The following is a 13,464-nucleotide window of genomic DNA, read 5'->3' on the forward strand; positions in this document are numbered from 1 at the left end:
TTAAGAAAAGCACCAGTGAACTGGAGGACAGGAAAGTAGAAAATATCCAGAACAATGAAGTGTCTGACATTTTACCCTAGTTGCAAGCTAATAAGTCAGTTTGCCACAAGTTCCATGAATGCTGGTAGAAGATAGCAGAAACCCTGGTAGACAGCAGGTAGTTTGTGACTCACATTAATAGCAGTAACCAGAATACCAGTATTTGGGCCGATCTTCCCTTTCCCCATCCTTATAGGGCTAAGGGTCAGATGATAACTGCACACATTGTGGGTTGTGTTATAAGAGAAGAACCCTGAGCTAGAGAACCTGACCTTTCATAATGGACAATAACTTGCTTACTCTTTGCTCCATAGGGAGACATTATTTCTATCTTCTATGGCTGTTTGCTGTACAAACATCCTTGAAAAGATCATCTAAAACAAAAAGCAGTCAGTGCTTGAATTCACAGGGTATGCAAGATACCTGTGTAGAACTCTCTCCCAACAGACTGAAGCACAGAGAGGCAAGAGAATGGAAAATATTTTTAAAAGCATGAGACACATAAGGGGCCTAGCGTAAAGGTCTAGTATAGTAGCAAATTTGTAACTGGAACTTCAAAGGAGTCTGGAAAGAGGATGGAACAAAACCAATGGATAAGAACTTTCCCAAAATGACTGAAGACATCAAGTCACAGATTCAAGATGTTCTACAGACATTAAGCAGGATAAATTCAAAGATAAGCACATTGATGTATATCATAATAAAACTGAAAGACAAAATATGAAAATTGGCCAAAAAGAGAAAAAAGACATGTTCAAAGAAGCAAAAGTAAAAGTGACAGCTGAATTCTTATAGAACTGATGAGATCTAGAAGACAATGAAATAACATCATTAAAAGTGAGGAAAATAACTGCTAATCTAGAATTCTAAACTCAGCAAAAATATCCTTTAAAAATCAAAGGCAATATGGTAACATTTTTCTAACAAAATCTGGCATACCCACCATTAAAAAAAAAATAGCAAAGGTACTCCCTCAGCCAGAAGGAAAATAATCCCAGATGGAAACATGGAAATATAGGAAGCAAGGAATAGCACAAAAAGGGTTACTTGACAGATTTATAAAAACAATAATGGAAATGACTTGTAAGGTTTTAAACATTTGAAGGCGGAGGATATATGGTATATTCTAATGACCTTTCAGTGAGTGGAAAGAGGTAAGAACATCAATTTGTATCAGACTGTAATAAGTGAAGGACATATACAGTAATGTCTAAGATAATTACTAGAAGAACAAAAGCATATGTAACTGAAAAGTCAATATGAGGGAGGAAAAACAGCAGTATTTTTAAAAAATAACTTGACAGTCCCATAGGAAAGCAAGAGGGGAGTATAAAAGAAAATGCATCAAGCGGTACAAGTAAAAAATTAAATACTAAAATGGTAGATTTAAACCCAAATATGTAATTACATTAACTGTACACAAACTAAAGAAATGAGACAAATGAGGGTCAATAAGGATGAGGAAGCTCAACTAAAATAAGTGGCAGGGATGACATAGTAGTGAACAAGGAGTAGCAGGGGACCAAGACCTAACTAAGGAGATAATTTGAGGGACCTCAATGTGGAAGTAAGGGGAGGAATCCACCAGAGGGGACTTACCTGTTTGGGATAGCCATTCCAAACCTCCCCTACATCATATAACCAAGGTTTCTGGGGAAAAAAAAAAGTCAACATTTGAGAAATAAATTTGTTAGTGTCAAATGCCAATTTTGGCAGAAAACCTAAGCTCCACCTTATGTCATTTATAGCAGGCAAAAATGCACAGGAAATCGTCCTTTGCCACATTATTTTGCTTCTATTGCACATATTTCTCCCTCTTTAGGGAATTTTTTTTTTAACATATTCCTATATAACACCTCTGTGAAATTCACTACTAGCAAACCTAAGTAAATAGTGCTGTCTCTTAGAGGAAATTGTTTCAAACAAGTGACTATATGAACAAAATTATTTCTGAATTAATTATATTATTGCTTCTATAGGAATAAAAATATCCTGAGATATCTGTAGCAATATTTGAGAGAAATCTTGAATCTTGAGCAAAATCTCTAAAACTGGTTATCTTATTGAAAGTACTATATCCTAAAGGAATTCACAGACAAGAATTTCAAACATTAAAGACAAATTCCAATCAAAGATATAAAAAGATAACTTACATCATAAAGAAATGCAATTCCAGCAACAGTAATGATTAAGTAAAATGCAAATCTCCAGCTGCCAAAAGAAAGAAAAATCTTTACTTTCTCGTAAACATGACAGGGATTTGAGGAGAAAATGATTAGGTATGGCAGAGTTTACAAAGAACAAACATTTTGGAGTCAGACAAATCTAAGTTTCTATGCTGGCTCTGCCCCCCTTAATAGATGGCCACAACCTCAGGTAAATCATTTAACCTCAGGAAGCCTGACTTCCTCATCTGTAAAATGACAATAACAATACCACCTCGAAATGTGAAAAGAACTGAAAATCTGTGATAATAGGCCTAGTATAAAGTAAGCAACAATAAATGGTAGCCATTATTATCATAATGGCTAGCCCAGTTCCAGGCACACAATAAACAGTGGGTTGATGTTAGTATTACCAAGAAGGATTCTAATTAGTCTATTTATTTCTCTTACCCCCATTTAATTCCCAGTTAAAAGGTTTTTATGTGGCCAGACTTTAGTCTTCTGTCCTAAAAGCAGGTTTTGAAAGAAAAGATTTTCCTCCTGTTTGGAGAAAGACCTATAAACTAAGAGACTGAGAAGACATATCTACCAATTACAACAAATGAATCTTATTTAGATCCTGATTCAAATCAACAAACTGTAAAGAAAATTATGAGACAATCAGGAATCTAAACACTGAGCTATTATTAAATAAGAATCTTTTATTAAATAAAAAAAATCATACTTTTTTATTAAATAAAAAAGATACTGATACTGCAATCATGCTTACAATAAAGCATTCTTATCTTTTTGAGGTATATGCCAAAATACTTACAAATCACATTTTTGTTTTTACAAGATTATGAAGCTGATGCTACAGACTATTGCTAACAGCCAATTTCCTATAGGAAATTGAAGCTAAGAGAGATCAGAAAACTCACCCAAGTTTGGGCAGTAATACTCAGATGCAAGAATACAGCCAAGTCTCACATGTTTCTGGACAAATCCTACTCAGAGAAGCCCTATAGCAGGGGTTCTCAAAGTGTGTGCCAGGGAACCCTGAGGTCAGAATATCTTCACAATAATACTGATACTTATTTGTTTTTTTTCCCTCTCATTCTCTCACGAGTGAGGTTATGTGACATGTGATCACGGTATTTCTCTGAATAAAATTGCACTGATGAAATGTGCGTTTGTACATTCTCCCGTTTTATAAACATCTCAGTTTTAACTTCTAATATAGTAATTATCAGCAGGTATAACACACATCAATGTTCTTCGGGATCTTCAAGAGTTTTTAAGAGAACAAGGGGTCTTGACACTCTATAAAGTATGAGAATTGCTGCACGTCACTGAAAAGATGAATGACAAAGTCCTTGTCAATGTCATTTCAATCAAATTAAATGAACCTAAGATAAGAAAACTTTTTTTTTTCCAGGAAAGAATGAGATAAATATAATCATGGGAAGGGAGAAAACCCACTGGAAAATCATTCAGAAATGAACTGGTTGGGCAGCAATGGTGAGGGTGAAAGGAGGGACTGGAGAAATTGAGCAAAGCATGAGAAACACTGCCAGGACCAGACGGGGGTCGGCAGTAGGGACGCTGTGTGGAGCGGTCAGAGGAGGGTGAGGCCGCATCCACCCAGCCAGGGAGAGCCCTTTCTCCCACACCGAGGATTCTCCTACCTGGATACCTACGGACTTGGGAGTCCCTTCTCATTGCTAAGCTAAAATGTGTATTTTTAAATGAAAAAGTGGTCAGCAAATGTGGAATTTGATATTTTTTTTTAAAAAGGACCCTTATGTATTAAAATCCTGAAGGCTGTGGAATAGGGTACAAGGGTCACCATGAAAGAAAGTAACCCAGGAAGCAATATGCTGAGCTCACAGTGCCTGGGGGCTCGTCCACCCTGATGTTACCGAGGAATTTCTCTGCCTGTTGGAAAGTAATTTTAGGAGCTGGTGTGAGAATTAAGTTCCCAGAGACTTTCAAAAGGCTGAAGTTAGGTATCTCCTGATATGATTTCTGTAGCACATCCCACAGCTGATTTTAAAAAGCAGAGTCCCTGTACAATTAAACAGCACATGGCATTAGGTTTAGTCTGTTTATCTAGCCCATAACTTTTAATTTAGAATAAATGTGTGGTGTTGCTAAAGAATAAAATGAAGCTTAAATTTGATTTGTGGGCCCACTTACTGTGTCCTGGATATATTGCATAATTTCCTGCTTTGTGTCTTTGCCTTATTTGAAAATACTGCCTCAAACCCTGCTTTCTTTTCTTATGGAAAACCAACCCATTCTTCAAGGTCCAACCTATGTCTTCCCTTCTCTAGAAAGCCTTTAACTTCTCCAGCCATGCTGATGCCATTGCCTCTCAATTCCCACAACACATCTAAACATGATGTCATATCTGTTGGTATATGCTCCCATGTGCCACTGGGGTGGCGTGACAATAGATGTTATGGTTTTGTGTGTGATAACCTGGCCTCCCTAACTGACTGTTTTAAGGCTGGTGACCATGACTCACACGTTACTTCCCTCTTAAAATTTAGAACTCCACAAAATCTAACACAGTGCTATGCACACAGAAGATACTAACCTGTACCTCTGCATTGCCTGCCTGACTGTTAAGGGTAACTTGAAGTTCTCTTCTCCAGCCTGAACTCTGTCGCAAACGTCAGTAGGCTTACTGACATGGCCAGGTGCCCAAATATTACTCAATTTAGGGATCCTCTGCTTGCTGAGAGGTAAGCATTAGGTGCCAGTGCAGTGTGATGGAACAAGAAATAGTCAGAATAGGAGTCAGAAGATCTGAATGCAACAGCCATTCAAACACCTAAGAGACCCTTAAACTAGATGGATGTTCAATTTCTCATTGAAGCAGGGTAACCCCACCTTCCCTGACTGTCTCACATCATTGGCAGAAGGAGTGAACAATTATAACCTATAAAGCACTGTAATGTATAAAAAATTGCCAGAGAATTTCATTAAAATATGATTGAGCTCAGAGGTGTTGAATTAGTCCCTGCTTGGGGACTTTAAGACTCATCTGTTAGCAAGAATGAACAAACGAATGAATGAGAGCAAGAAAAAGGAGGATGTAATGTGAGATGAGCTCCATCTTGTACTGTTTTGTGCTGATGGTTAGAGAGCTATATTTGTGCCAAGCTGAAATTAGCAGGAAATCAATATTATATTTACTAAACTTCCAAGACCTAAAAACCAGAAGATGCTGGTCAAACTCATATACCTCAAGCTGCTGTGAGAAAGGCAATGGAAGCCTTTGGTGAGGAGTGAGTGAGTGTTGGGGCCATCCTGAAGAACGGTCTATCTCTCTAAACATCACCCAGTTTCACAGCTGGATTATAAGATAAGGAACATATAGATGAATTAAAGGAAGTCATTAAAGTTTAGACTTCCACAGCCTCTGTTTGCTTATTTGAGGGTCTCACATCAGCTCCCTTATTCATTTCAGCCTCAAAACAAAAACATCTGGTGGAAGTCACTGGACATTTTGAGGGAGGGCCTTAAGAAACAGGCAGGAAGATGGAACACTGCTGGTGTGTAGATTGTGGCACTGAACACAGCCCAACTCATCCACATTTGTCTGAATACAAAGAAGGGCAAGCAAAGTGACAGCAATAACCTGGTCCACCATTTTTTGGCACAGGTGTCAGTTTCTGCCACAAGAGAAAGCCCTGAAGTACTACAGTATCCAAGGGGGGGGGAAGCAGAACTCAAATGAAACTAAAAATAAATCCATTGCAATCTCCTTGCCCTCAGAATGGACTCAAAGTAGCCAGCTCTGAAAAAACCCCACTGGATGCCCTAGCTCATTCTGATCCTCCTACCAAGCCTACCGGGGAACCAAGAGGATAGGCTGTGCACCCACAGCAGGGCTGAGGTAATGAGCTGCACCACAGAGAGAGGCCTTTTCAGCGTTCTGAGAGGGAACACGCATCCTTGCAGACATTCTCTGCTCTTACAATTGTCATGGTTGGAAACAGGTGATAAAGTCCGGTGACCTAGGGCCAACCCTGACCCTAACAAAAGAGAATCACCAGTTACTACATTTTTATGATTTTTCTGGGCTTCAGGCTGAGTATATAAGTTCTCTTGTTCATCTTAGAGAGTTCATGGTGCAGAGTCTCTCTGAACCTACTCTGGTCCAGCAGGCTGCCCGATAAATAGAGTTCAGATCTTACCCAATTACCAAAGGAGTGGAGGAAGCAGAGAAAGCAAATGTGTGAGGCACCTAAAACACCACATGGGTAGGTGACAGAGCTGGGTCTGAACCCTCCCTCTGCTGCCCTGGCAGTATTCTCTCTGCAAGGACGGCTCTGCTCCAGACAGGACATTCCTCAAGCTCGGCCCATCCTCCTTACCAAGCTTCCTGGAATTTCTTCAGGCGGGAAGGCCTCTCTTGATTCCGCCGACTCCTAAACCATCTTTCCACCTGGCGCTCTGTCAAGTTACACTTCTTTGCCAGTCCATAAATATCAGTCTGGAAAGGGATGAAATGAATAAATGAGTGATAAAGAGCAGAGTCAGACAGGCAAACAAGAGACAGGGAGATTGAGTTACAAGAGCTTCAGTGCAGGGGATGAGAAATTCTGCCATGAGACCTGAATCCAGGGAATTTACCTCTTTTGCTTATGGAATCACAAACACACACACACACACACACACACACACACACACACACATTACTATCTCAAATCTCTAAGTTACTGAGAAAGATCAATTCTTACTAAGTTGGTAGCAACCCATGCATTCAAGTTGCGTGTGTGAGCTCACCTGTTCAGCTAAAATGTACTTAGGACTTCCTAGGCACGAGGTAGAGTGGTATAGTTAAAATCAAATCCAATCTCATTTTTCCTATGGCGAACTAAAACCCCCAAAATTTTAGTGACTTGTCCAAAACCTAAAATTAGTAGCAAAGTGTGGATAAGAACTTAGGCTAGTGCATTTTCTGATATTTTGCATGATCTTTCTGATAACTCCAGAAGACAAGGCAGGAAAAACTCAAACAGGTGTTAGCCATCCATTTCTACATTTAATCACATAGAGATCCTATTTCAAACTGATCCAAAATAACTTCAATAACAAAAAATAACAATTGCAAAATATGATGATGATGATGATGATTGCTTCTCTTTTGGGAAGTAGAAATTGTGGGCTATGATTTAAAACTGGAAACAATGTGAATGAAAGATTTCGCTCAAAGGTTACAAATCGAAGCTCTACCCAAGCCAGAAAAGAAACATAAATGACCTAGTGGGCCAGGTCTGTTTCACAGTGGGATTTTAACATAGGCATGTTTTGTACTTTAAACCTATGGTAAACTTCTCCACTTCCACAAAGAAATGTGCTCATGAAAAATGCCAGCCCTCTTGATCTTTTATTTCCCAAATAAGTATGAGAAACATTTCCTGCCGGGTATGGTGGTTCATGCCTGTAATGCCAGCACTTTGGGAGGCCGAGGCAGGTGGATCACCTGAGGTCTGGAGTTTGAGACCAACCTGGCCAGCATGGTGAAACCCTGTCTCTACTAAAAATACAAAAATTAGCCAGATGTGGTGGCAGGCGCCTGTGATCCCAACTACTTAGAAGGCTGAGGCAGGAGAATCACTGGATCCTCAGGGGCAGAGTTTGCAGTGAGCCAAAATCATGCCACCGTATTCCAGCCTGGGCGACAGAGCAGGACTTTGTCTTAAAAAATAAATAAAGGAAACATTTCCATTTCTTCTTAATTCTATTATATTTAAAATAAAATGGCATAAAACTGACCCTCAGCTTCAGTGCTGAGGAAAGAAGTGGAAGCTGTATGAATACAGCAGACAGAAAAGCACATATTATGTCCCAAAGGTCCAGGTGTGACCAAGATCTGGCTGACGCTTCCAGAGAAAATGAGCAGATCCAGGATTTTGATGGAAAATCGCTAGGTTTTAAAAAATGTTGACCAATGCTTCAAAGTAGATTTAAACCAATTGTGGATGAATATCGTGAGAGCCAAATAAAGCCATCTGGCCCACAGGCCAGATGTGACCAGCAGATAGCTTCTGCTAGATGATCTCATATATTCCCTTGCAGGAAGGAAAGAACACCACAGTGTCAAAGCAATCGGATATGGTAGGAAGGGCAGCAAGCTGAAAACAGAAGATCCAGTCCTGCTACCTTCCAGCTAGGTAGGCATAAGCATTGCACTTTCACCCCCGCGTAAAATGGGATATTAAGAGGATGCCTGCCACCCACCTTAGAGGAATGACTTGAGGACCAAGGCACTGGAATGAGCTAATGAAACTATTGAATGCTGTGTCAGTGCTAGAGATTTTTATGTCCAAACACAGAAAGAAAACCATGGACTAAATATTGCTTAAGTAAAACGTATTCCTTTATTTTTAACATAATTTGCAAACATGAACAGACCCCCCCAAATGGAGACTATGATTCAAATTCTGTTGTTTGGTGCTTAGCAGGACACACTCTGGCATGCTGCCACACTCTGCTCTGTGTGCTCAGACTGAAGGGATTCTGGGCCTTGCTTTATTCAAGTGTTCTAGTCATTCATTCATTTGAAAGGATTTAAAGGGTCTCTATGCACTGGTGCCAGGCACCATTCTAGGCATGGGAGATTCAATAGTGAGCAAAACAAACTGAAGGCCTTGTCTTCATTCTGGAATGTTCTCAAATCTTAGAACAACCCAATTTTATTATCCCATGACTTCTACAAATAATTGCCTAATAAATTATTAATCACCACACATAGAAGATAGTAATTGTTTATTATTCAAAGCTTTTTTTCCTATTCTGGAATACGGAAGAATCCAGTTGAAAATCAGTCTTGTCAATTCTGGCCCCACGCACTATGATATTATTGGGAGAGAAAGCTCCTTGCAAACAAAATCTCTAAAAGTGTTTTCTTTAATATGTGAAACATTAAGCATTTATTGACCATCTATAATTATCAGAAAATAGTGCAAGATATCATGGGAACAAAAGCAAGCATGATTCAGAAACAAAGTGACAATTCCCTTGAGCCAAGAAGACATACTTAAGCATGCTCCTTTGGAAGTCAGTGCATGATAGGTACAAAATTAATGGCACAAATAGTAACAGCTGACCTTTACTGAGCATCTACTATGTGCCAGGGACTATTCTAAGTACTTTATATGTATTAACTCAATTTGATCCTCACACATGCCCTATGAGATAAACAATATAATTATATTCAATTCATAGAGGAGGAAACTGAGGCACGGGAAGTTTAATAAGTCCATCTCTTTACAGAAAGTCTGTGACAGAGCCAGGCTCTAAACCCACAGGATCTGCCCTCACAATTTGTATTTTAGCCTCTACACTACCTACTGCTGTGAACATTCAGAAGTGCGTTGGAACATGCAGGAAAAGCCTCAGCAAGGAGAGGCTGAATGACCTGCAGGAGGAGTGCTGAATGGGGCCAAGAGACCGGGCCTCTGGGCTGAAAAGGGAACCCTCTGTGCCAGTGGAGGAGCCACCCCACCTCTTTGGCTCTCACATGTCTCACCTGCACAATAAACTGCACTAGAAGAGGTTTTTGCTCTAAAAATGTTTGAATCTATGAATGGCTCAGGCTAGCACACAGGAATACCTTTATTGATTACAGTAACTGGCTTGAGGTCAGTCTCACAGTGCCACGTTTTCTCTAGATCTCTTCCAGAACCTATTTGTTCTGCATCAGTTCATATATATGTAATTTTTTATTTTGCTAAGGGAAAGGGCTAGATAATAAGTTCCACTGTTACTACATGTTATCTATAGCACTATAATTGATCTGTTGGTCAGAGCTGTTGGTCTTTCCCCAAACGTCTGGAAGTTGTTCTTGATATATGCACGTATACATGTAACAGGCATACGGTTGCGTAGATACAATAATAAGAGAACTGTACAATATCACAGACCAAATCTCTCAATGGAGGCTCATGTGTACAGTATTTTGGGCCTCATCAATACCATGTCATGCCCTTCTGTACTAACCAGACCACAGTTGATGTCATATACACAGAAGTGTTTTGTTTTACTGGTGCAATCTACAGCTGCTGAAGAAGCATCCTGGGGTCTGTGTGCTCAATTGTTCTAAGGAAGTCAGGTATTATCTACAAATATTACCAACAAAATATTTAAAATACATTTTAACATTCATTTACAGACAAAGAACTCACTGGAGCATGGTAGAAAGGTTACTGGTCTGGAAGTATGGGCCAGATTCCAGCTTTTGATTCAGCCACTCATTACCAGCATGACCACCCATTCCCCTTCAGCTGGACCTTAAGTTTCCTCATCTTAATCATGAAAAAGAAAGACTATCACTCTATGAAGCTTTTCAGCTTTTCTTAGTTTTCCTTTGTCACATGGCTATTTTTTCTCCATAGCAGAGAAGCTTGGTAAGGACCAAATTTTCTAGATAATTTTAAATATCCTGAAAAGCTGGCTAGAAGCTCTTAGCAATAGCAAGTATAGCAACTAAGTGGTAGTACAGCACTATTCTTCCCATTTTATATGAAGTATGACAAAAGTTAGTTGTTCTCAAACAAAAAGAATGATAAGGGTCCCAAAAGAGCCCAATTTTTCATAAACATAGCTAAATAATTTCCCTTTTGAAATGAATAAAGGGATGCTTTGGCATTATCATCACCAGTGGTAACAAAAGGATTTAGATGAATGATTGCAGTCATTTAAAGCACATGGGAATAAAACCATATAAAGATGCCTTTTCAGGCTATCCTTGGGTTGCAAAAGCAGTCAAATACAGAAACTGAGGGCAGAGCAAGTTAGAGACAGTTCTCATCTGCTATGAGCAATTCTGGACACTATACCCCACTGTGTTTTCACATGCAGAGAAACCATGAGAACAATTAGAGTAATTGTCATAGTAGAAGCAACTTAACTCAGCAAATAAAGTTCAGGACCCTCAAAAATCTATCTATTTTAGAACTGTGTTAGCATATGTACTTGACTTTTAAAATTACTGGGAATAGCTGTTTGTATCATCATAGAGGTTGTGCCACTTCTGGAGAAGCTTTGTTTCATCTGTCATTTTAACTATGGAAGTATAATAAAACTGGAGTGAACACTAGACTTACCTGGACATTATTTTTTTTAACTATTAAAAACTTTTTCTTTTTTCTTTTTCTGCATGTATGTAAATATGCAGTGCACAACAACATAAATGAAGGACATTTTATATTGTGAAGAGAACTGTGATTCTCTTAGAAATTCTCCCTAGAGAGTAGTCAGGGACACAGCATATTTCTGAGTATGTTGAATCTTTGAATAAAATAACATTCCTACTCATGAAAGCGACCCCAATGAACATTTTCAAAATGCGTGTAACGTATTTTGATGACACCACAATCACCAAAGGTATCAGATATGGGCTTCTCTGTCCTAACAATTATCCTTTTTCATCTGTATACTTTGTATATATTCTATCATTAAAAATTAAATTTTGGGCTAGGCACAGTGGCTCATGCCTGTTATCCCAGCACTTTGGGAGGCTGAGGTGGGTGAATCACAAGGTCAGGAGTTTGAGACCAGTGTGGCCAACATGGTGAAATCCTGTCTCTACTAAAGGTGCGAACAATTAGCTGGGCGTGGTGGCACACACCTGCAATCCCAGTTACTCAGGAGGCTGAGGCAGGAGAATTGCTTGAATCCAGGAGACAGAGGTTGCAGTGAGCTGAGACTGACCAATTGCACTGCAGCCTGGGCAACAGGGTGAGATTTTGTCTCAAAAAGAAAACTAAATTTTGACCTTTACGCCCAAATTATGGCACTGATCATTAGTGCTCAACACTATAGTTAAATACAATAGTTCAACTGTTAACATTTATTATTTTATATTATCATGTGTTTCACACTTGTAATGTTCTAAACCTGTCAATAGAAGAAAGAAATAATAAATCTAAATGAATCAACTCATTTGCTGGTCAACTGAACAGATTTCTTGCACATACAAGTTAAGCTATAGATAACTGAACCATTAAGAAAGAAGATTTTTAAATCAAAAAGCAAAGAATTTGTACTTACTTGCAATGGTCGCCTTGTGGAATGTTTGAAAAAATTCTCCAAGACAGTATTTGGTGTAACTTTTCGCACTGTCTCTTTAATGCCAAATGATTTTGCTAGGGGTGAAGCAACAAAACTGCAAAAATATGAAAAGAAACAAAGTTCAAAATCTAAGAATAAATCCACAATGACACCACAAAATTAAAGCTGTAACTTTAGGTTTCTAATGAAATCAATCATTTGTTTATGTTGACACTGGGGCTATCTACACCTAAAATCTGTCTCTCAAAACAGAAAAGTTTCAGACCATACATACAAAAAAAAAAAAAAAAAAAAAAAAAAAAAAAAAAAAAAAAAAAAAAAAAAAAAAAAAAAAAAAACACTTGCACGATTCCAAAATTCATTGTATGTTAATCCAAATATATTTATAGACAAGATTTAGGAATTAGAATAAGCTATTCTAGTTAGAATTTTAAAGGCTCCCAGGGATTAAAATAAATAAGAGTTTTGTTAGTAAATGTTTTATTTGGTGTTATTATCTTAAATTCCTATTTCAAGTTCTAACATATGAAAAAATGGCACAACTCTGGGGCAAATATCTAACAGTAGGACAGGTGGTATGGCAAATATACGTTTAACTTTACAAAAAATTGGCAAGTCGTTTTAGGTATTACAAATTGTCTAGGTATTACATTATTGATTTGAGGTCTTTCTTCCTCTTAAACATAGGTGTTTGCAGCTATAAGTTTCCCTTCAAACAGTGCTATTGCTGCATTCTATTAAGTTTAGTATGGCATTTTCTTTTTCATTCATCTCAAATGTTTGCTAATATACCTTGTGATTTCTTCCCTGACTGGTTATTTAGAAATATGCTATCTAGCCGGCGAGGATCCAAGATGGCCGTTTAGGAACAGCTCAGGATTGCAGCTCCCAGTGAAAGCACAGAGGGTGAGTGGACGCTGCATTTTTATTGCCCACAGACTAGGCAATTCCCAGGCAGAGGAGCTCCACAGGTCACCAGCGCGGCTGTTTCGGCCAGCGCGGCTGTGCCGGCTGGCACCGCTGCTTTGCCCCACGCGGCTGCTTTGTCGATGCCCCGGAGCAGCGGTTCTCCATACAAAATACACCGGTCCAGGTGCCCTTTTGGCTGGCGATTGGAGCCACGGGAAGTCACCCATTCGTCTGTTTAAAAAGGGGACTGAGCAGGGAGCCAGGACAGTAGATTCCAGGG

The 13,464-nt window shown here is 39.0% G+C and overlaps 1 protein-coding gene across 2 annotated transcripts in view; it reads right to left on the reverse strand.

Moving 5' to 3' along the window:
- The window catches only part of CERS3 (ceramide synthase 3), a 104,773-nt gene that overhangs the window by 47,664 nt on the left and 43,645 nt on the right, over nucleotides 1-13,464 (reverse strand). For both annotated transcript variants that reach the window (XM_017518759.2, XM_037735062.1), the window contains 4 exons: nucleotides 12,255-12,369; nucleotides 6,572-6,690; nucleotides 2,193-2,250; nucleotides 1,639-1,689 (listed from right to left, as the gene is read on the reverse strand). In XM_017518759.2, coding sequence (XP_017374248.1) covers nucleotides 1,639-1,689; nucleotides 2,193-2,250; nucleotides 6,572-6,690; nucleotides 12,255-12,369 — 343 coding nt within the window. The remainder of the gene's footprint in view (nucleotides 1-1,638; nucleotides 1,690-2,192; nucleotides 2,251-6,571; nucleotides 6,691-12,254; nucleotides 12,370-13,464) is intronic.

This window comes from Cebus imitator, unplaced genomic scaffold (genome assembly GCF_001604975.1).
Source record: "Cebus imitator isolate Cc_AM_T3 unplaced genomic scaffold, Cebus_imitator-1.0 Scaffold19, whole genome shotgun sequence".
NCBI lineage: Eukaryota > Metazoa > Chordata > Mammalia > Primates > Cebidae > Cebus > Cebus imitator.